General features: G+C 42.3%; 1 protein-coding gene and 1 long non-coding RNA gene across 6 annotated transcripts in view; one reads left to right on the forward strand and one right to left on the reverse strand.

Moving 5' to 3' along the window:
• The window catches only part of hecw1a (HECT, C2 and WW domain containing E3 ubiquitin protein ligase 1a), a 68,368-nt gene that overhangs the window by 12,857 nt on the left and 31,462 nt on the right, over positions 1 to 24,049 (reverse strand). For 4 of the 5 annotated variants that reach the window (XM_028025815.1, XM_028025813.1, XM_028025818.1 and 1 more), the window contains 11 exons: positions 22,872 to 23,014; positions 22,640 to 22,740; positions 15,567 to 16,471; positions 13,722 to 14,298; positions 11,008 to 11,106; positions 9,924 to 10,077; positions 7,463 to 7,548; positions 6,246 to 6,352; positions 4,287 to 4,472; positions 3,744 to 3,878; positions 1,605 to 1,719 (listed from right to left, as the gene is read on the reverse strand). In XM_028025815.1, coding sequence (XP_027881616.1) covers positions 1,605 to 1,719; positions 3,744 to 3,878; positions 4,287 to 4,472; positions 6,246 to 6,352; positions 7,463 to 7,548; positions 9,924 to 10,077; positions 11,008 to 11,106; positions 13,722 to 14,298; positions 15,567 to 16,471; positions 22,640 to 22,740; positions 22,872 to 23,014 — 2,608 coding nt within the window. The remainder of the gene's footprint in view (positions 1 to 1,604; positions 1,720 to 3,743; positions 3,879 to 4,286; positions 4,473 to 6,245; positions 6,353 to 7,462; positions 7,549 to 9,923; positions 10,078 to 11,007; positions 11,107 to 13,721; positions 14,299 to 15,566; positions 16,472 to 22,639; positions 22,741 to 22,871; positions 23,015 to 24,049) is intronic. The other variant, XM_028025814.1, reaches the window with a different exon arrangement.
• Positions 6,413 to 7,068, forward strand: LOC114149826 (uncharacterized). Its single transcript, XR_003596592.1, has 3 exons — positions 6,413 to 6,628; positions 6,706 to 6,895; positions 6,977 to 7,068. It is a non-coding gene; the product is annotated as an uncharacterized LOC114149826 (long non-coding RNA).

The following is a 24,049-nucleotide window of genomic DNA, read 5'->3' on the forward strand; positions in this document are numbered from 1 at the left end:
AGCCTTAGCCTTCCATTCATTCTATGCTGCCTAGACTTTGGATTATTATGCTTTTGTAATTTATTTCATCATTAAACAACCATCATTCACTCCAACCTGGGTCCTCAGCGTCTGCCTCACCACCTCTCTACCGCACTTCATGACAGTTGTCCTTGTCATTATTATTTATTTATTCATTCATTTATATGCCAGATGTAAATGAATACACAAATTTACAACTTTCAAAAAGTTCCAGTTTTGTCCCATCAGTCTACAGAAAATTTTTTATAAAGGTTTTGGAGGTCATCAATACAGTGAACCCTCGCTATAACGCGGTTCACCTTTCACTGCTTCACAGTGTTTTTTGTGCAGTTTTTTTTTCACAGTGCATTGTGTTGTGTGTCCTGATTGGCTAAACAGTCTCAGCACTTCTTCTCTACCTGTGTGCCAATAACGTTACGGTACTTAAATATACAGCTTGGCAAATTTTGGCAAATATTTTTGCCCAGAAGAAAAAAGAGCAACAACAACTACCAATAACTATGTTCTTCTCTCTAAAAAACACACCTGCACCACCTGCATCATAAGAAAAAGCCACTAGAGAGCGGAGTCAGGTTGCAGTGTCAGAGGCACAGTGAAATGTGCAAGTCACAATTTGCCCTACTGTACTTCGTATTGATGATTAAAATTATTATTTTACTGTAGTTATTTGTAAGAAAGCATTCTATTTGTTAAAAAAATGCTTAGGCCTGAAAACAGGTTTTGTTCTTTGGTTTCAATGTAGAGTATTTAATTATGCTGTATAATAATTGTAAAAAAATAAAGATAACTACTTCACAGATTTCGCCTATCACGGGTTCTTTTCGGAATGCAACCCCCGCGAAAAACGAGGGTTCACTGTATATGTTTTGGGTAAATGTGAGATTGAGGGTGAGGGTTGTTGTTTAGATTCTTTAATCCACTCTATGCAGTCAAATAGGTTATTTTAAGAGATTTCTTGATAATACACACTAGTCAGTAATCGGGACAGGAGTGAAATTTAGGCAAATATGGTTGTTCACATTCAATGTATAAACTAACAAGTTGGAATGATTCTATTTGCAAAGAATTATGTCTTTAAATACATAAAATTATAATTTCAAAACAATGAACTTATCTACTGACATCTGATAATCTGAAACATTTAAGGGTGGGAAAAAGCTAATCCATAAGAATTTCTACAAAATATGATACAGTACTGTACAGTGGGGGAAACAGATTGAGTCAGCCACTGATTGTACAAGTTCTCCCATTTAGAAATTTGAGAGAGGTCTATAATTTTCATCATAGGTACACTTCAACTATGAGAGGCAAAAATTCAGGAAATCACACTGTAGGGTTTTTAAGGAATTTATTTGTAAATTATTGTGGAAAATAAGCATTTGGTCATCCACAAATAAGCAAGACTTCTACCTCTTACATACCTCTTATCTTCTCCACTCATTACCTGTGTCAATGGCAGCTGTTTGACCTTGTTGTCAGCTTGCACAATCAGTGGCTGGCTAAAACTGGCTAAATACTTTTTGCCCCACTGTATTGTATTCTGTGGTTCCATGTCAAGGACAAGATGCTATTTCAGCCCTTACAGAGAGCAGTCAGCTGCTTTGGGTCAGTTTGACGGTGACTGCGTATGGCTGCTACCAGGCTGTTACCGGGCCGACCCATCAGAGACGCCCCTCGACTCCTGGACACTTCAGAGGCCTGAGTACAAACCAAGACAGGAGACACTGTTCACTGATTGGTGTTCACTGATCGGTAGCAGTTGGAGAGTCACTTCAGGAGCCTCATGGTCTCATTTGTCTTATACTTGTTGGACCAAAAATTGTTTTGGAAATTGAACACATCTTAGTTCTAGCTACATCCAATTCAACTTTCTGTAAATTCAAAACACAGCCTACAAATTAAAAAAACAAACAAAAAAACTGGGTGTTTACAAGAAGTGAGAAAGTGGTAACACTTTATTTGACGGGTTGTGAATAAGACCGTAATGACACCGTCATAAACATGACATAACACCTGTCATGAACATGAGTAAGTCTTCATGAATATTTATGACTGTTGCCATAAAGTGTAATTCGGTAAATCATGACACTTTTAATACAAAGTTGACATTATTCAAAATGTGTTGGGTTCTGCAGGGGAGTGGTTTCTCTACATTTACAGGGTGGCAGGCTGACGGGATCCAGCTGGTGCTCATCAAGACCAATCAGCGAAGGCCTTAAATAGGAGCGGCTTCCCTGAGGCAGACGCCAGATGATTTTGCTTCTATAGTGGTACACTCTGGCTCTCTGTGCTGCTGTTACTGTGTTTAACTTGTTCTGATTCCTCTCTCATCTATTCCCTCCTCAGAGAACTAGCTCTGATCACCCCCTAGTGCTCAGACTACCTAATTACCTGATCCTCGCTGCTCCGCTCCTGGCTACCTCCACGACCACCAGCCAGCTGCTGCCTGTCCACCCTCAGTCTCATGCTGGAACTCCTCCACCTGGAAATCCCACACTGCACCGACTGCTGGAAAACCCATGTACCCACCTCTGCTCATCCTAACCCTCAGCCAGTAAGCCATCACCAGGTTACACCATCATTCCCTTCATTTGCTTCCCTGTTTAACCACTCACCTTTCCTCAGTTCCTCCTCTGGCCCGGTTCCTCCCTGCTGCTGCAGATCAACGCCTCTCTATTTTCTCCCCATTTGCACTCATTATTCAATAAATCTGTTAAACTGCGCTTGGTGTCCGTAGTTGTTGCTTGCCTTCGAGTCCTGGTAACCTCTCACCATGACAAAATGTCTTTATGACAACTTGACATTAACCAAGAAATTATGATCTGACATAAATTTGTTATAAAAGTATTACTGATTAAACTTTAGCTTTAATAACATAAAGCTACATAACTTTTAAAGTTTAATCAGTAATACTTTTATAACAAGTTTATATCAGATCATGATTTCTTGGTTAATGACAAGTTGTCATAAAGACATTTTGAATAATGTCCACTATGTATTAAAAGTGTCACGATTTACTTAATGACACTTTATGACAACAGTCATAAATATTCATGAAGACTTACTCATGCTCATGTTATGTCAGGTGTTATGTCATGTTTATGACGGTGTCATTACGGTCTTATTCACAACCCGTCAAATAAAGTGTTAACGAAAAAAGTGTGCAAACACAGATGTGAAAAGAACAGCAGAGTCATATAGACTTATCGAGATTGTTTGAGTGTTGGTTATATAGTGTGACGCTAGCACAGAGATGGACTTCCTAATGAACTGTTCTAACCTGATCCTCCTCCTTAGCTGTAGATAAGCTGCTCCTCCAATATACTACACCCAGCTGGGAGAGATTCCTTCCTGCTTCAAACGCTCTAGTATTATCAAAGTTCTCAAGAAATGATCATGGGGTCTTTGATGACCCTATGATGCAGTCATGTAACCTCAATATGGGGTCATGTGGTCTGTCACCACATGACTGGGTCAAGACATCTTTTTGCTGAACCATCTGAAGGACATGAGAGCAGCAAGGCATGTGGAGTCTGTCTCCAGGTGACCATTACAGATTGGCTGCTTGTGTAAACCTAATTTAGTGAACTAAACTTATATCTTGCACTTTTCATTGGTTAATGCAGACAGAGGAGGAGCTACAGTTCCTTTTTGGATAACTCTGTTTCTCCTAGGGAAGGTGCTGAGATACACAGACAGATAGACGTGTGTTGGCTGTGTACCTCTCCAGCGCTGTAACTACGGAGTCTCTGCAGGTGCTGTTTGTGGGCCAGGTGGCCTGGCAGTCGACCATTCTGCAGTGGGATCCGAGGGTCAATGAAGGTTGTGGCTCGGCTGTTGTGATCCACAAAGAAAGACTAGAGAAATAAAAGGCAGAAATCTTGCAAGTGAAACTGTTCCTAGATGATGGGTGAAGGTTAACCCTAACCCTGTGGGAGGAAGCCGGTGTACACAGAACATACAAAAGCTATGCAGAAAGACTCAGGCTGGGACTCAAACCTTCTTGCTGCAAGGCAACAGTCCATCTGCACCACTGTACAACCCATCAAACATACTTTTTGTAGTCCATTAATAATTTAACAAAGGAGGCAATTACTGTTTTCTATCATGTAAAGAAAGCTTTTTCCCTTAATAAATGAAATCAATACAAAACAGTGCTTCACATTTGGGCTATGTTTGTTGGATGTTGAAACGTACTTGATGATCTCAAACATTAAAGTGTAACAGTAAGGCAAAAATCTGAAATCTGAGAGGGGGTAGTCTACCTTTCCTTGTGGGTCAGTCTTGATTTCCCAGCCTCTTGGCAGCTCCAGCTGTGTGTCTGCAAACTTGTTAAGGAAGACCACCAGGTCCCTATTATGCTGATAGCGCTCAAAGTTTCTGGCATCACGACGCACCTTCAGGATCATGTGCTTCACACAGCTGCTGCTGGTGAACATACGGTAAGCTGCCTGTGGAGGAAACCAGTAAGAAGTACTAAGAAAGTGACTGTAAGGAAAGTTATATGTTTCCTATTCTATAATTAGTTGTGTGATCACTACCTGTGTTGGATAATTTTTTGCTTTGTAAAATCAGATGTAGATATACAAAAAACCAATGGTGGTCACTGATAACTAGTTATTAGTTAGTTATTGTAACCCTACTATTAGTGACTGTCAAACAAAGTTGCCGAGCAGCTGAATAGGGGAATCCTTGTTGACGCGCCAGCTGATCAAAAAACGCCATTCCAGGATGCAATTAAGATGGTTTTATTCTGTCATATTATCAATATCCAAGAACAGTGTCCAAAAGAGTATTAAAACTGGATCCGCAGGTTTAAACAGTGATCAAGGACAAAAAACCATATTAGCAAAAGGCGGTCAGCAAAAAGTAAAACCTCCCCCATCACCCACTCACTAAAGTCACTAGGTCCGCAAGAGGTGATCTACAATCACTAATAACACCATGTGATCCTGCCCCTCACCTATCCACAACACCTACTGGACTGGTCATAAACATTAGATCTGCTAACACACTACTGACCTTTTTGCACGTGACGTCATGCTCTTTGGAACACGGCCCACTCTGCCATGACAGACATAAAGACATCCAACATGCGCTCATATGAGGCTTGTCTAAAACAGACAGTTGGTAGCCTAATATCTCTTTTATTTAGTTGATTTCACTGTAAAAATTGTCATAGTGTGCTGTGCGGTTAGCTACACAAACAGACAATGATAAAAACCAAATTTGTCATTTTAATGAGGAAAGATACTGCGGTAATAGATGGCAGTCTTCAATCATAAAGATTGGTAGCCCTCAGTGTAATTCCATATATGTAGTGAACACTTTTCATAAGCTTGCTATTTCCAACTTTAGTGAAAACCACCATCAATGACCCCAACTAGGTGTGTTGCTTCCACAGACAAATTAGCTCCACTTGAACAAGTAGAAGCCATGACTGTATTAACAAAAACAACTAGGGAAAATGATCTCAGTCCCTCCGTTTCTCACTTAAGAAGACCTGGTGCCTTGCGGGATTAAGTGAAATCATTGTATAGGGTCAATACTAACGTGGTATTTGGCAGAAGATAATGCGAAAGCTCTATATTCACCACAGCAAAGCATTCTGGGTACAAAATTAATATAATTTGCTGCTCTAAATCATGGCTGGAGATAGTGAGGCTTTCAAAACAATTCATGTGAATTTTTGGTGTATTAACAACCCTACTGCATAACTCATTTGTTTCTTGCATACTTGCCACTTACTCATTAAGATTTATTTAAAAAAACATGAGGAGAGGAAACAGACTTGCTGCGTAAACAGACTTCAAAAAAGAGCATGAATATAAACGTCTACTTAAAGAGTTCTAAACAGAGGATAACCAAAACACAGATATCAAACTTTATTCCACTGAATGTTTCAAATAGCCAGGTACACCACTGTTATAAACCTATACTGATCTGGTCTTAATGATTATCTTCTGCTTGTGGAGCAAAATTACCTCAAGACTTAAAGAAAACTAATCCAAAGACAAAAAAGTGTGAAGTTACTGATGGAATATTTTTAACTACTAAGTTCAGCTTTAGCTATTCCTAAGGTGCTTTGGCTTTTGTTTTAAGTTTTCTCCAAACATGATGTTGTGAGTTATGGCTAAACATCTCTGTTGATGAGTTCAAAGATGGTGTTCATTTCATTTCCACAAATAGCTGTGTGCGTGTGTGTTCTTGTAAGAAGCACTCACATAGTTGCTGTGCAACACAGTGAAAAATTCAGGGTGTGAGATGAACTTGACAGCCGGTGACTGAAGGAGATATGTGATCTTCTGATGATTGACCGGGGAGGAAGGGGCTGCAAACAAAAAGAGAACTATTATTCTTTAGTAATGATCAAGAATGATGGCTGCACTGTGTTTAGTACATGTGTCAGGATCGGTGTTTTGTTTTGTTTTTTGTGGAAGCCTGCTGCTTCCCACTTCCTCCACCAGATGCCGCCTAGGAGCAGAGCCCCTGGAGAGGCGTGGGGTCGAACCCGGGGACACACCTGTGGCGCATTGTCTGACTGAGGCTGGGAGTATTTAAGAAGCGGCGAGCTGACACTTCCTTGCCTGAGTGTTTGTTTACCTTGGTAACAAATCGTTCCTGAGTAGGCCCTCTGAGCATTTCCTGAGATAATCGCCTCCTGTGTTTTTTTCCTGTTGTCAGGTTTACCTGGATTCCTCCGGAGTTTTCCGAGAGGAGAGTTCTGTGGGTCGTTTGTCCCGGACTCCGACCAGCCGTCAGTTCGCTCCTCCGCTCAGTTCTGACTTACCTGTCCGCCCTCCAACGGTTCGTTGCCTCTCCACGCCGCCCCTGGGTCCGTTGTTGCTCCAAAGGAAACATCCATCCGCTCCTAGTAAGCCTTTCCCTGCGTCAACATATATATTCATCCACCTTCCTAGATTCGTATATTCTAACAGCTTCTCCTCGTTGACAGTGGCTGAACTGGTTGCCCCTTCCAGACTCCTGCTCCGTGTTTTCTCCCCAACCCTATTCCCTCTTGTCAATAAACTTCATTATTGTTTTGCACACGCGTCTCCTGATTGTGTTCGTGCATGTGGGTTCGTAAACTGGAACCAAACATGACAACATGTTTCTGGTAAGCAATAAGCAAATCAAAATAATCCTAACCCCAAACGGTCTGCTGATTTAGAAGCCAAAACTGACAGTTGCTATAATTCTTCAACACAACTTTCCTTTAGTGACACTTTACTTCTGAACTCAATAGCAAACATTAAACTACTCAAGTTAGTAAAAGCACTAAATGTTGCTTTGGTTTCAACTTCCAATAGGCCAAGGGATTTTAATGTCTATCAGGGTTAGTTAATTCTGAATGAGTTAGCTTTGGCGATTCAAACTTTAAATTTCAAAGGGTTTCATCAGCAGTTAAACTGCTGGTGAAACAGGTTTGTGAAAGAGGTACCTGTCTGAACAGGCTCCAATTCACCATCTGAACTCCGACTCCCACTATCCTCCTCTGTGGCCATGGTCCTCTGGATGTTCTGGTATCTATAAGAAAATCATAGCTTCATGTCAGAAGCAGACAGAATGAAATGTGCACTGCATATGAAGAAGTGGTGAATTACAAGACCAAAAAGCAGGTGGGAGAGGGGGGTCAGGGGAGACATTTTGGGCAGTTCACCTAAAATAAGAAACACCAGAAGATAAGTGGAGTTAGCACTTCAGAAAAAAAAATGGTAGCCTTGTAACATAACCATCATGTTTGTTTGTTTTTTCTGAATAAATACATTAAAGAGTAAATGTATCAAACTGTTTTGTAGAACAGTTGCTGTTGTTTCATTGTTAAAATTATATAATTACTGTATTTCCACTGTTTAAAACTGATTTTGGGCAGCATTATGCTGGTTTTAGGTGTGGTTGAAATTAGTAAATAAAAAGGGGGCATGTGCGTTGGTGCAACCGAAGAGGAAGACGCACACCGTCAGATCTGTGCAGCGGAAGATTTCACTTGAATGTTTAAAACAAGTAAAAAATCAAAGAAAAGACATAAAACAGCAATCAAAGTTTGCCCCAGCGCCGCAGATCGTGCATTTAGAAACTGGATTGGAGCTTGCACCCATGAAACGCCACCCGGTGCAAGAGGACGCCACTGAGGGGGAAGAAAGATGCTCCAGGTGAGATCAGGACTTTACATTTCTTTTTGGGCATTTTTGGTGGTACCACTCTTTTTCAACTGTTTTTGGGGGGGGGGGGTTGACGTTTTGGATTTTTCATTTTGGATTGGGACTTTGGATTAAAACGGAGAAATACTTCCAGAACTTTGTTTTGTTTTTTTGAGGATATGGAACTCCTTTGAGGACATTATTCTCCTCAAAAAAGAACGGGAATTTTTGGACATTTAATTATTTAGGTTTTTTTGCTTATATAAACTGAGTGATTTAAATCTAACCTATAATTATTTTTTGAGGGATTTTTGGTTACTGATCTATTTATCAGAAGAACTATTATTATCTCTTAGTATTGTGATTTTTTAAAAATAAATCATTGTTGCTAAAAATCAACAAATTTCATATTGAGTGGTTGGATATTTATTTTCTTATCAAATTCAATGGTGTAACATATTTTAGCTGATTCCTGTGACAGATCCCCCTTGAGTATATTGTGAGTTCCGCTTTAAATCAAGCTGAATTTTACAGCCTCTCACATACAGCAAATCTCACAGCAACAAATTGCTGTGAAAAAAGCTTCAGGCTTATGAAGAGAATACAGCAGGTGGCAGAGCTGTCTCCTGACTAAGGGTTTGCTTCTTAAGTATACAATGTTTCTGTATAAACGATCACTACGTTGATTAAACAATTTTTTTCAAAAAATGATTGAGATTTTTTTGGGATGAACAATGATATGAAAATAATATAGCAAGAGAAAAATCCAATCAGATAAAGTTTCAGGTGGGACAAGTTGAAAATAATAGACAAAAAAACTTTACTTTTTGTTCACAGATAATTCTGGCACAACACTGACCTGTTGTGAAGAAGGGTGAAAATGAGGCCACTTTTCTTTTTCTTTTCAAATATTTTTATTAGAATTTTATGCTATACTGACATACAAAAAAAGATGAGAATTAAGAAACATTCAGTACAATCCCTCCCACCACCCCCCAAAAAAACACACAAGGTACTAGTTTAAACCTTGTGTTAACAGTTTGAGTTTGTGCCAATAGACATAAGTTATTCCATTTATCCTCAGAGATTTCCGTTTGTAGATCAGTTTTCCATGCTTGTAAATATGAGATACTATTTTCTTTTGAGGCTAAAAGTAAAATATTACAGAATCGGTAAAGTAGGCCTGTACTCTGATTATGGTGAACGGCTATATCCTCTATGGTAGAAAGCGGAGGTTCGGCAGTAGATTTCTATGAGGCAGTAACAGAGTTTCTAATCTGTAGATAGTTAAAAAATGCTTTTGGGGCAGACTGTATTTATTTACCAGTTGTTCAAAGGACATCAAAACTCCTTCACTATAAAAGTCCCATATTTTATTTAAGCCTTTATTCAGCCATATTCTAAACCCTCTGTCTGCTCTTCCTGGTTTGAATCTATTATTTCCCTAAATAGGTGAACATGACATCTTGGACACCTCAGCTAAGACCGTATGGGAATGGTGCCAAACTAATATTGTGTTTTTAAGAAAAAACACAATATTATAATAATAAAAACACAAGAAATGTACTTGAAGTTTTTTTTTTGTCAAGGAATGCTTTAAAAACATCATACAAAAAAAACTCACAATGAAGCAGCAAAGTTTGTGAAAATTTCTCTCAGGCCTAAAAACCATTTTTTCTTACTTACAGTTTAGGATGTCATCTTATATGTTAACACGCATATCATTTAAGCAGAACAGAGCATGAATTTTGCCCAGTGTACCTCCGGTTGAGTTGCTCCATTTGCTGTGTAGAACCCGAGCGAGGGATGCCATGGTTGCACTTGGCACCATGGCTTGGTCTCTGCCAAGTTGTGGTCCTGTTGACATGATCGACATAGAAGACCCTGCCATGGCTGTCAACACGAGCTTCCCAGTCTGAGGGAACAGAGAAGGCAGAGAAAGCAGACAGCCTAATTTAAATCCAGTTGTTGGTTCTGGAACCCCTTCTACTAAGCTGGACTGGAATACTGATGTTCCTAAGCATCACAAACTTTGAAGACAACCAACCAAAAAAGCTTTGGTTCAATATCATTACTTGACTACTCTGGATTGAGAGCTTTGTAACATTTAGAACTTATTCCTAACTTGGCTTCAAGTAAAACAGATTATGTTAATGGTTGCATTTATTTGAACTTTTGAGGAACAATGTTAATTCAGTCTGACATCCTGCCAAATGCAGTTAAAATCTCAAGCTTAAGTTTGAGTTTTCAAAGATTTATTTATTTCCATTAAGTCTATAAGATATCATTGTAAATTCAAAAACAATTTGGTTTCTGGTCTTTCTCCCTTTAAAGTTCCAGCTTCTGTTTAAATAAAGGTTCAAATAGTCTATTTGTCTGGTAGAAACTTGATTCAAATGGTTGGCAGGAGAAAGGCTTGCCCCACTGAAACAAACACCGGAGAAAATTTCTTACAAAGACTGGACCTAAATTTAAGTCTTTGGCCATAACACAAATCTACATGTTTACAGCAATAAGCTGAGTTATTCTGTACACAAAGTCACCTCACCACTGAGACGAATTTGAGTGACAAATGCCCTTTTGCATTACAGTTTTGCTTTTTTGGTCACATTTAATTCAGGATCCAGACATTTGCAAACTCCTTAATTAGACCAGTAACTTTTCCAAGCAGTGAGCAGAATGAAGCTGTTTGCAATGTTGTAGGAGAATGTATGATGAGAAGGATAAAGAGTGAAACACAGAGGAAATGGAGGGGCATAAACACACAGGCAGCAGGCACATTTTCCAGCATACTGGGAATTTAGGATAAGACTCCAGAGTAAGAATGGGAGCTCTGGGTTCTTACTTGGAGGTAAGGCTGGGTCAGTGGCAGCAGGAAAATGTTTTGGGTCATGGCTGGGTCGCAGTACTGGAAGATGGCCAACAGGAGGGGAGAGATCTGAACCTACAGAACATCAGAGAGACACATGGTTGGGGATTACTATTTATAAATTAGTTATTTAAAATATTATATATTTTCTTGTTCAATGTTGTTAATGAAAGGTGGGACAAGTTTATTACAATTATGTAAATGTATCCATTTTTGATCTGCGTTTTTGGTCTGCATCTTCAATTCTGCTCTCAAACACCTGAAGAAAATATGTATTGAAACTGTGAAATGATCCAAAGCTGTAACAAACTGCCCTTCAAAATACCTCTGAGATGCATTTGGATTGGGTCTGTATTTTGGAAGTCATGAAGATCTTAACTCAAGAAACTCCTTCCTCCATTATCACTGAATATGGTGCCAAAATAGCCACTGAAACTATTAGCTTTCCCAAGCGCCCCTATAATATTATTTCTAGCAGAATATGTGATCTGGGGTAGGGTTAGGGGTTAGATTAACCCTAACCCTACGGGAATGAGAGTACTCAGACTGGGGGAAAATGGGACAATTAAGCAAGCTGATGGAAATGTAATTCATACAATCTGATGATTATAGCACTCAAGAAGCCTTCCAATAATGATGAGAAGATGCATGACCATAAGCAGAAACATAGCAGTTTTCCTGCAGAACAAGAGCTCTTAAACCACAAACTTAGAGGTACAGTGAGGTTAACAGCCCCACTTTTAACCCACACGAAAAAACTGAACAGTAAGTGTTACTAACAGAACCCTTTACTCTCAGACTGCAGGTTTACCAATGAAGAAGTTACAAAAGTGGAATGTGAACAGATCAGGCTCCTCTCCAGTGGAACCAGTTCCCAGACTTAGAATGTGAGGCAGCCTTTTGATAATGCTAATAGTTAGACTGGCTTAGCCATCCTGAACTATCTTTGCATTGACTTAGGCTGCTGGAGGATATAATGACCACTCTACTTTTCCTCACTCTGCAACATTCTCCTACTACTCTCCAGTTTTGTTAATATTTCAACTGCAATGTTGTAGGAGAATGTATGATGAGTAGAATAAAGAGTGAAACACAGAGGAAATGGAGGGGCATAAACACACAGGCAGCAGGCACATGTTCCTGCTGCTATAAGCAGCAGGAAAATGTGTAGAGTATAATGTGGTCATATAATGACCACTATACCCTTCCTCACGCTGCAACATTCTCCTACTACTCTCCAGTTTTGTTAATATTTCAACTTTCTGCAGAGGATACGCTTGAAAACTACATAGTAAAATAAATAAATAAATAAAATGTACGCTTAAAAGTGTAAAATACCAACAATTACAGACTGTAAAAAATTATATTACCACGGAAGATTCAATGAATTACCATAACTCAAGAAACATAAATTTGAAATTATTTTTACAGTTATGGAATGTAGAAAACAGAGAAATTTATTGTAAAAATCTTAAAAATTGCAAAATCCATAGAAAAATGCCTTTAATATTGCCAGCAGCCAAAGTCAACAAAAGTTACAAATTTACAGATTTTCCTGATCTACAGTGTAAAACCGTAAACCACACTACAAAAATATTTTTTTCTAGAGAACAGAAAGTTAATATGATATTTTGGTTTGATACGATTTTTCTTTTGCTGCTGCGGTTCACTACAATCTGCAGGGAAACAGCCACTATAAAATCTCTCACTTGCCCCCTCTGTTTAATTCTAATTCAGATTCAGACAGCTTCATCAACTTCTAAGGGCAATTCAATACAGCCCAGCAGTCCATACATTTACCTGTAACAAAAGTCAACTGACCAAGATCGTTCATCAGTTGAAACAAAATACAATATAAACACAAAATGTGCAAATGCAAAACAGATTTCTTTTATTGTGTTTTATAATGAATTAGACAATGGAAAAGTTAATTAATTTTAACACGATATCATCTACCATGGGGGATGGCTCCTGACATAGTTAGCAATAACAATATAAAATAAATAAATAAATGGGTTGATAAAGCAATGTGTCAAATATTGCATCAGAAAACCTTTCCCAACTTATTCGATTATACAGTCAGGCTGTCTAATCATATAAATTAAACTGTTTTGCTTTCAGCAAAATTTATTTAACATTATCACCATTATTAAATTTTTCATTTTATTTCCAATCTTATTGTTTTATCAGTTTCCTTTTTTTCTTATTTATTCTTTATCAAAGCTTTTTCATATTGTTTATTTATTTAAAAATTATTATTTTATTAACTCACAATTCATTTCATTTATTAATTTATTCTAAATTGGGTTTTTATGTCCTGGTTTGCTTTTTATTTGCAGATTCTTTTTCCATTTTGCAAACACACAAATGTCATTTTCTGCAAGCAATCTCAGAGTAAGCACAGTTTGAATATTTTCAACTTACTGTATATAATTTTCTATGATCTGCATGAGGGAAATATGCAGATTGCAAGATATGAAAAACTTTAAAAGCTATGGTGGTAAAATTTTTATTAAAGGCTGATATTGTATTACTTAATCTAATGCTAATGAACTTTCACAGGATGAACTAAAAAGCTGAAAGTCATTGTCATGGAGATGTTTAGCGGTATCATTGCCAGAGAGTGATGCTGCACTCTGGGCTCTGAATAAAGCAGAGAAAGGTGACAGGAAGCTCATGTTTAGTCTCACCGATGCAGTTCTTATCACTGGGTCCGGCCTCTGCTGGCTCTCCCTGCTCCCTTCTTCTAGCCTCGTTCCATCTTCCAGTCCTCCTCTCTCCCCCGTCCCCACCCGGATCCTGAGAGTTATTCTGGACCGGGTTGGGAACAGACTCAAAGGCGCTCTCCTCATCTTCCTCTTCATCCTGGGAGGAGAAGACGGTGCTGCCGGAGAGCCGGTTGCTGTCCACTGATGACAGGCGGTTGTGGCTGCAAAAGCGGCCCCGCTCCTCGTAACCTGAGTTGCTGTAGCAGGAGGTGCTGTAGCAGGAAGTGCTGTAGCAGGAGGTGCTGTAACAGGACGTGTCACAGAACTCACACTCATTCTCTCCCGGAGGTCTATGGGTCCTGCTACACATCCTGGGCCCTCCTTCAAAGTTAGAATCCCCCTCTTCATTATCTAAGTAAGATGGAGAGATCCTTCTTGTTACTGCATGTCCTCCTCGTCCTCCTTCACCTTCCAGCAGCTGGTTCAACTCAGACAGGCGCTCAATGGAAAGGCTACGGGGCAGAGAGCGCCGGCAGAATGAGCCTGGACACTCTGGGACCTACAAGAACAGAAATATAGCCTGAAGGAATTTCACAGTATAAGAAAACACTGTGAAGATAGGTGTACTGCTTGAACAATTCCATGTTATCACGTTACTTACACTACTGTATATGTAAGCAACGTGCTCTTGGAGACACTTTTTTCTGTACTCTCTACCTCCCCCGTCTGCCCTGTTTTGGCTCTGTGTTCTGTGCTGTCTTTCTTTTGGAGCCTCTCTTTGCATACCTTTAAAATTGCAAATTATGGATCTGGACAGCTGATCTCTCAATGCAATTGATCTAATTTTCTCGACAAGAAGAGTGGGCAAAGGAGAGCCCTCTTGCCCCAACGTGACACATGCTGTTGGATACATTAAGGATTCCTGGGGGAAGTGCAAGACCATCTGTCCATATTGTCATCCAAGGATGTTGGAGATGGCTATATAATTGGATTTCTGCTTTTTGGATTTTATAGTTAGCTAGCATATCGAGAAGTGTCATGTCAGCAACTATTGGGACCATTGACAAGCGGCCAGGCTACAAACTCAGACTCAGACACTGTCAGCAGAATTGCAAACTGGAAGCGATTCTTGCTGAGAGTCTCAGACCAGCTGTGGTACCTGAAACTCGCTGGCAGGAAGGAACGCACCTTGGTGAGGTTACAAGCTTGGCTCGGCTGGACTAACTACAAATTTGGCTGTTTGAGAGTCACCACTGAGATACATCAGTGAAACTTTAAGGCAGATGGAAAATTAATGTAGCCAGTCTAACCCAAAACAATTGTTATCTGAACTGGCTCCCCCTGTGTAAGCCTTGAATGGATGGCTATCTCAAATTCTGCATGATATTATGTAAACAAGACGCTCTGCTCCCATTACCGTTCCCTTTCCCATGACATCTATGGGCCTGCATCAGAGCTCTACTGAGGCTGTTGATAAACGCTCTATCACCTATCAAGAACCATGGCCGAGGAGGTGAGGGGGGCGGAGGGGCTACTTACAAATGCATACATGCACACACATATGAATAGCTATAAACATCCCCTTACCCTCAACTAGGACCTCCTATCCTTTGCCCCCCAGTATGGTAACCTAGGCTGATGCAATCCCCCACGTGGCAGCATCGTTCACTTGGGCGGCCCCTCCCTGCCATCTACTACTCCACCCTCTCAACATAACAACACATGCTGTTCTTCTGCTCAGCCTGGGCCCAGCACTGAAGTCCAATAGGGGCTTTTGAGTGTTGCTTTCCTGAGCTCTCCTTTAAATATAACTTCATCCAAATTCACCTGAGATGGGGACTGTGTTGTGTCCTCCTCTTCTTCCTCCTCTTCCACCTCTTCCTCCTCTTTGGAGCTCTTCAGGGTTGGGGAGGTTGTAGCGTTGGAGTCCACAGTGGAGTTGGTGACCTCCCCCTCCTCTTCCTGGCTGGGAGGTCTGGCTGATGGGAGGCTGTGCAGGAGGTGGTGAATCCGGATGTAGTGGGATCTTGGCGTCTCTAGCTCCCCGCACGCCGAGGCAATCACCGTCTCCAGCTCTGACACAGGCAGGGAGCAGGGCCGTGCTTTACGCCGTGACGAAGCTTGGAAGTTGCAGTTGGAGAACAGAGACTGGCAGGAGCAGGGTTCACAGCTGCTTTCTCCTTTCTCATTGGGCTCCTGTGAAGCTCCTGGGGTAGAGTCTACACATTCTTCCTGTGTTGGGGCCGCCTCCACAGATGGAGCCAATACAGCAGCACCAGTGGCCCCTCCATTTGTCTGTGCCTCTATATGGCAGTCTGAGTCTGACTCAGGTTGGGCTGCACCCTCAGCCTCTTTGCTCTCCTCTCCAGTTTCCCCTCCCTGCTCCTCTTCTCCATTGCCCTCCTGCCGTTCAGGTGAGGCCCCATCCCCTGGCTCTCCCTCAGGCTGTGAAGCTGAGGTCTCATTCCTAACTGTGCTCTGCTGCTCCACTCTTCCTGGTTCCACCTCTGCAGCACTGTTGTCTTCTTGCCGAACAGTAAAAGGGACGTCCTGGCTCTGTGCTCCTGCCATTGAGGTGTTGGTGTCCAGAGGAGCATCCAGAGGGAGATCCGGCATATCGAGGCTCACACTCAGTGTGTCGTCATCTGGTGCATCGGCTGCATGGTTCCCTTCAGCAGGAGTTTCCACCTCATTGCAAGCTGGCTCCATGACCAGAGAAACCTCCTCATCATCTGCAGCCAGAATACAACAGTTAATTAAATGTACATTTAGACGTTGATTAATCAGAGCTGCATCGATAGTCAAAAGTTTGCATATCCTCATCACACACTGTTTTACTTTGAGGTGTTCAGAGACACATGATCTCTTTTATAAGTGGCAGGGACATCTTCTGTGTTGGTGACAGCATAACTGATTGAATTGGTGATTTATTTCCAATCAACATGCGGTTGAAATTGCAGTTTTAAAATCTCTCAGCAAATTTCATTTTAGCGTACAAGACTAGAGAAGGGGCTTCTTTATTATAGAGTGGGCATCTATGGAGTGAAAATAGTCTCAAAATACTTGTGAAGTGTGTAATCATGGACTTGTAACTCGTATTGTGTGTAACTTTGGATAGTTGTATCTGTGAAACATGATTTGTAAATCGTAAAAAGAATATTTGTGCGTAACTCCATGTACTTGTAAATATGGGGTCACAAATATGAAGAAATTACAAATACAAAATAAAAGTACACATACACAATTACGATTTCTACAAATATTAAATTTCTACATACAAACTTTTTAATGTCAATGTCAATGTCAAATTTATTTATATAGCACTTTAAAAACAGGCATAAAACTGCACCAAAGTGCTGTACAAGAATGACAATAACACAAATGAATAAAAACAGAGTATCAAAACACTAGTTTAATTAAATGCTAAGGAATAAAAATGAGTTTTAAGAAGCGATTTAAAATGATCCAGGCTGTGGGCAGATCTAATTTGGAAAGGAAGATTGTTCCATAGAAGAGGACCAACTACAGAAACAGCCTGATCTCCTTTCCTCTTAAGTCGGGTCCGAGGAACTGTCAGTAAAAGCTGATTATTTGAACGTAGGGTTCTGGACACAGACTGAAATTTTAAAAGGTCCCAAAGATAAGGGGGAGCTAATCCATTTAAAACTTTATAAGTTAATAAAAGAATCTTAAAATCTATTCGATAAAAAACAGGCAGCCAGTGTAAAGAGGCCAGTATGGGCCTTATATGGTCACGCTTCCTGGTTCCTGTAAGAAGTCGTGCTGTTGCGTTCTGGATGATTTGAAGTCGCTGCATCTGTGATTTATCCATGCCTCTATATAAGGAATTGCAATAATCCTAACGAGATGTAATGAAGGCATGGATAAGTCCTTCAAAGTCCTTAAAACCAAAATAAGATTTAACTTTTGCTAAAATCCGCAGGTGATAAAAGCTCGATTTAACGACAGAGCTAACTTGTTATAACTACAACCTCACAAACCACACTGCTCTTCCTGAATCCGATGTTCGACTATCCGACAGACCCTCCTCTCCAGGACCCCTGAATAGACCTTTCCAGGGAGGCTTAAGAGTGTGACCGCCCTATAATTGGGGGGTCACACTCCCCCAATTATAGGGGGAGTGTGACCACCCTTTTTGGGAAGGGTGGTTCCCTTTTTGAACAGTGGAACCACCACCCTAGTCTGCCAATCCAGGGGAACTGCCCCCGATGTCCATGCGATATTGCAGAGCCTCGTCAGCCAACACAACCCTACAATATCCAGAGATTTAAGGAACTCCGGGCGGATCTCATCCACCCTGGGGGCCCTGCCAGGAGCTTTTTAACCACCTCTGCGACCTCGTCCCCAGAGATTGGGGAGCCCAACCAAGAGTCCTCAGACTCAGCTTCCTCAATGGAAGGCTTGTTGGTGGGATTGAGGAGGTCTTCAAAGTATTCTGCCCACCGGCCCACAACATCCCGAGTTGAGGCCAGCAGCACACCATCCCCACTATAAACAGTGTTGGTGCTGCGCTGTTTCCCCCTCCTGAGATGCCGGATGGTCGACCAGAATCGCCTCGAAGCCGTACAAAAGTCTTTCTCCATGGCCTCTCCAAACTCCTCCCATGCCCGAGTTTTTGCCTCAGCAACCACCCGAGCCACATGCCGTTTCGCCCACCGGTACCCATCAGCTGCTTCTGGAGTCCCTCAGGCCAAAAAGGCCCGATAGGACTCCTTCTTCAGCCTGACAGCATCCCTCACCGAAGATGTCAACCAACTGGTTCGAGGGTTGCCGCCACGACAGGCACCGACAACCTTGCGGCCACAGCTTAGATGAGCCGCCTTGACAATGGAGGCACGGAACATGGTCCACTCAGACTCAATGTCCCCTACCTCCCCCGGAACGTGTTTGAAGTTCTGCCGGATATGGGAGTTAAAGCTCCGTTAAATGTGCGGCAAACTAGCGATATTGTAGAGGGCCGCACTGGGTTAACGCGGTGAATTTCAAACTGTCCGACTCGTGCTTCATTATACTCCAAGTCGCTTCAGGTTGTTGCAATCATCAATTTATTCCACTGCGACAGCCATACTTCAGACCTTTCAAGGACTGACACATACTGACCAGGCTAAACCATACAATGTGGCTAACAATAAACGACATTACAACACGGTCAACAGAAATTATGACCACCACCGGCGCACCCGCTTCCTCCTACATACAAATCAGCGCGCCAGTATGGCTCCCATTCATACCTTAGTGACAATCACGCCCACCTCGACACACCCACCACCCAAGTGTCAAAGCCGTGTGCTCCTGCCACATCAGTAATTGCTTATTTCAATCATAAGGCTCTTACATTCGTCTCACAGGGGATTCTGCCAGACGTTCCCAGCAGACCCTCACAACATGTTTGGGCCTGCCAGGTATGACCGGCATCCTCCCCCACCACCGAAGCCAACTCACCCGAGTGTCAAAGACATACGGCCGCAGATCCGATGAAACGATGACAATCATCGAACTGCTGCCTAGGGTGTCCTGGTGCCAAGTGCACGTGTGGACACCTTTATGCTTGAACATGGTGTTTGTTATGGACAATCTGTGACGAGCACAGAAGTCCAACAACAGAACAGCACTCGAGTTCAGATCGGGGGGGCCGTTCCTCCCAACAACGCCCCTCCAGGTCTCACTGTCATTGCCCACGTGAGCGTTGAAGTCCCCCGGCAGAACAAGGGAGTCCCCTGGAGGGGCACTCTCCAGTACCCCCTCTAGGGACTCGAAGAAGGGTGGGTAATCTGAACTGCCGTTCGGCCCGTAAGCACAAACGACAGTCAGTACCCGTCCCCCCACCCGTAGGCGGAGGGAGGCTACCCTCTCCTCTCATTCACCGGGGTAAACCCCAACGTACAGGCGCCGAGATGGGGAGCAACAAGTATGCCCACTCCTGCCCGACGCCTTTCACCTTGGGCAACTCCAGAGTGGAAGTATGTCCAGCCCCTCTCAAGGAGACTAGTTCCAGAACCAGAGCCATGCGTCGAGGTGAGACCGACTATTTCTAGCCAGAACCTCTCAACCTCACACACTAGCTCTGGCTCCTTCCCCACCAAAGAGGTGACATTCCACGTCCCAAGAGCCAGCTTCTGCAGCCGAGGATCAGACCGCCAGGATCCCCTCCCTCGACCACCACCCATCTCACAATGTACCCAACCCCTTTGGCTCCTCTCACAGGTGGTGGGCCCATGGGAGGGGGGACCCATGTTTCCTCTTCGGGCTAAGCCCGGCTGGGCTCCATGGGAAAAAGCCCAGCCACCAGACGCCCGCCGTCGTGCCACCCCTCTAGGCCTGGCTCCAGAGTGTGGCCCCGGTGACCCCACTTCTGGGTAAGGGAACACGAAGTCCAATGTTTTTACCCATCATTGGGGTATTAGGGCTGCGCTTTGTCTGGTCCCTTGTGCTTAAGTGGTGCGTTTAAATGCTGGTGGAAAGCTGGGTCATATGATTTTTGTTAAGAGTACAGTGTTTTCATTCTCTGAACGTTTGTCACTGTGCTTGTGCCAAAGTGGCAAAGAAGTTATTTCGTTGGAAAACGGAATATTTCAGTACTTATTTATAATATTCCAAAATTGTTTATAGACATATTGTGCATTTTTGAGCGGTACAGATGAGATTATGTGGTCTGAGAAACGACCAGTGGGTGGAGGAATGGTTCGCTGGCTGGAAAAACAGGCTGTCAAACAAGACGGAGCTTCCCGGTGGTCTGCCCTCAGAAATAAGTTAAATCTGCACGCTTTGTTCGCCGATTATAATGATACATCGAGCAATTATAAATCATTTTAGATTACTTTTTATATATCTGGTATTTTGATACTCTGTCCTCCTCATATTTTTCTGTTAGTGGGGGCTAATGTTTATGTGAGCTATACTACTTTAGCTGTTGGTAGCTAAATCCGTGCATCTTCAGTGTCAACACTTAAGTGAAGTTTAAGAGAGTATATTTGATCCATTAAAATTATCTCTACAGGGCGTGCCAAGGTGGCGTAGGGGATAGTGCAACACATGTTTGAAGGCCTTGAGTCCTTGACGCGGTCATCGCAGGTTTTACTCCCGGACCCGACAATATTTGCCGCATGTCTTCCCCCCTCTACTTCCCCCTTTCCTGTCAGCCTACTTTCATATAGGGACACTCGAGCCCACAAAAGACTCCCTGGAGGGGTAAAAAAATAAATAAAATCTCTATGGTGGTTCTTACAGTATTTGTTCTGCCTAACAGGTTCCAATCAAATTCCTAAGTCACGTTGCTGATTGATAATATTTGTGTAGTGTGTGAAATACTCTGATTTGCCTTTTACTTTATTCACCAAGTGAATATATTCATCCATCCATTTTCTTCCGCTTCATCCGGGGTCGGGTCGCGGGGGTAGCAACTTCAGAAGGGAGGCCCAGACTTCCCTCTCCCCAGTCACTTGTTCCAGCTCCTCCTGGGGAATCCCAAGGCATTCCCAGGCCAGCCAAGAAACATAGTCCCTCCAGCATGTCCTGGGTCTTCCCCAAGGCCTCCTCCCGGTGGGACGTGCCCGGAACACCTCACCAGGGAGGCGTCCAGGAGGCATCCTAACCAGATGCCTGAGCCACCTCAACTGGCTCCTCTCGACATGAAGGAGCAGCAGCTCTACTCTGAGTCCCTCCCGGATGACCGAGTTTCTCACCCTATCTCTAAGGGAGAGCCCAGACACCCTACGGGAGAAAACCCATTTAGGACGCTTGTATCCGTGATCTTGTTCTTTCAGTCATGTCCCATAACTCATGACCGTAGATGAGGGTAGATCTGCCTGTTGATCTCCCACTCCCTTCTTCCCCCATTCGTGAACAAGATCTCGAGATACTTAAATTTCTCCACTTGCGGCAGGACACCTCACCCCAACCTGGAGAAGGCACTCTACCCTTTTCTGGCTCAAGACCATGGCCTCGGATTTGGAGGCACTGATCCTCATCCTGGCCGCTTCACACTCGGCTGTGAACCGCTCCAGCGAGAGCTGCAGATCACGACCTGATGAAGCCAACAACACCACATCATCTGCAAAAAGCAGAGATGCGATCCTAAGGCCACCAAAATGGATCCCCTCAACATATTGGCTGCACCTAGAAATTCTGTCCATGAAAGTAATGAGCAGAATCGGTGACAAAGGGCAGCCCTGGTGGAGTCCAACTATCTCTGGAAATGAGCCCGACTTACTGCCAACAATGCGGACCAGACTCTGACACCGGTCATACAGGGACTTGACAGCCCGTATCAAAGGGCCCGGTACCCCATATTCCTGGAGAACCCCCCACATGGCTCCCAAGGGACATGGTATATGGGGCATGAATATAATTAAGTGAAATAAATTGGCTTTCAATTCTAATTGATTGAATTTCTATATGTATAAGTAACATCTTTATTTACCTCTACACAGGACAGAGTGGCTGATTGATGGATCAGGTCTCGTGTTATTTTCCTTATTGGAGGATCAGGGTCTTTCAAATCTCATCAACCCTCGGATCCAATGGAGCAGTGGCACGAACACACTGGCCCTCTAATAAGGATCCTCAGATCCAGGCATCAATGTCTGGTGTCCTGCAACATTTACCGTATTATAAAGAAATACTGAAATATTCCGTTTTCCAACGTAATATCGTCTTTGCCACTTCGGCACAAGCACAGTGACAAATGTTCAGAGGATGAAAACACTGTACTCCGAACAAAAATCATATGACCCAGCTTTCCACCAGCATTTAAACACACCATTTAACCACAAATCTGGATTGTTAGGCAAGGTTGTTGGTCACTTTAAAGTCTCAATGAAATCCAACACTGTATTATAAACAATATTAAAAGATGCTGCCTGCTGCTGGATGATGTGTACCTGGATGAATCGAAGAGGTCAGCTCAAAGCGGAACAACAGCTGGCCGCAAACATGATCTGTTGGCAACCTGCGACCCAGAGAGTAACTCACCACACGATCTCTGTGCACAGACAAATATTAGAAGAGTATTGGAGATAAACAAAGATGAACTGAAATAAACAATAATGCGCAAGCTGCGACAGCTATCTTCAGATTAAAAAGCATTAAACAGAGGGAAGTGCTGTATGTTACCCGATGGCGTGTTTTTCCAGCAGCCTCTGGACAGGGACAGAAAGCTTCCCCAGAAAGCGCTTGATGATTGGCCGACTCTTGGCAAACTTGTCTTTCACCTCAATTTCCAGGACATCCGTGGGCAGAGACACAAAGTTGAATCTCTGTTTGGAACAATGAGAGTGTTGGTGGACTGCCTACAACATGGTCTTTCAAATGTGTTTTAAGTTAGATTTTTATTATTGCAAAAAGAGTCACAATTATGCACAAGTTAGTTACAATCTATTACAAAAAATTCTCAACAAATACTGTTTGTGGATGGCAAAATATTTTGAACTTCCAAAATATATGAATATTTTTGCAAGGCAGTGAAGGTTACCAGGACAAAAGAGGCTAGAGGTTTGGTTTAAATGTATATACCAATATAGATGTGTAGATGTGAAGTTCTTAGCTGCTCAACAGTTCAGAGACAGAAAAATACCAAAGAAAATCCCTTTATGAAGTGTGAGACAGTAGTCATGTTTACATGCACAAAATTCCTTGATTGATTGGTTGATTGTGCTTTGAAAGATAACAGCGAAATGATCTGACAGGGCAGCATCAGTTACTAAGACATCGGAAATATTCACACCCTTCCTGATAACCAGGTCTAGTGTGTGACCTCAATTGTTTGGGCTTGGTTGATATTCTTGATAATTTTGGTCTAATTCAACATATTACACAGCTTTTTCCCCTGTGTCTTGATTGATCATATTGATCTACACACCTTCATCACCTTAAAATAATCAAACCTGTTTGGAGTTAATCTGCTGATCCAACCCTGTTTTTGTTTTTTTTTGTGAAAATGAAATTATCCCACAGATGCATTTCATGCGCACAGACCGATGCGTTACATCTTTATGAGACAAAAAGTGAGAAAAAGTACCATTTACATTAGAGCGAGGTTTTCACATCCTTTTATTTTTATTTTCTTTATTTTGTGTGTGTTGTTGAGGATAAATAATTCTGTGTTTTCCTTCTATCTCTTTTAGCTAGTTGCTAAGCTAAAGCTAAGCTAAACCTAAAGGAAATCACGTTAGAAAATGTAAATGAGAGCTGTGGTAAGGGATGACACACTAGGTAATGCCCTCTTTGGGGCGTAGCTCAGAGAGACAAAGGGAATGGGAAACTCTTGTGGGATGCTATTTTGACTGTTAGCT

Source organism: Xiphophorus couchianus, chromosome 8, assembly GCF_001444195.1.
Source record: "Xiphophorus couchianus chromosome 8, X_couchianus-1.0, whole genome shotgun sequence".
NCBI lineage: Eukaryota > Metazoa > Chordata > Actinopteri > Cyprinodontiformes > Poeciliidae > Xiphophorus > Xiphophorus couchianus.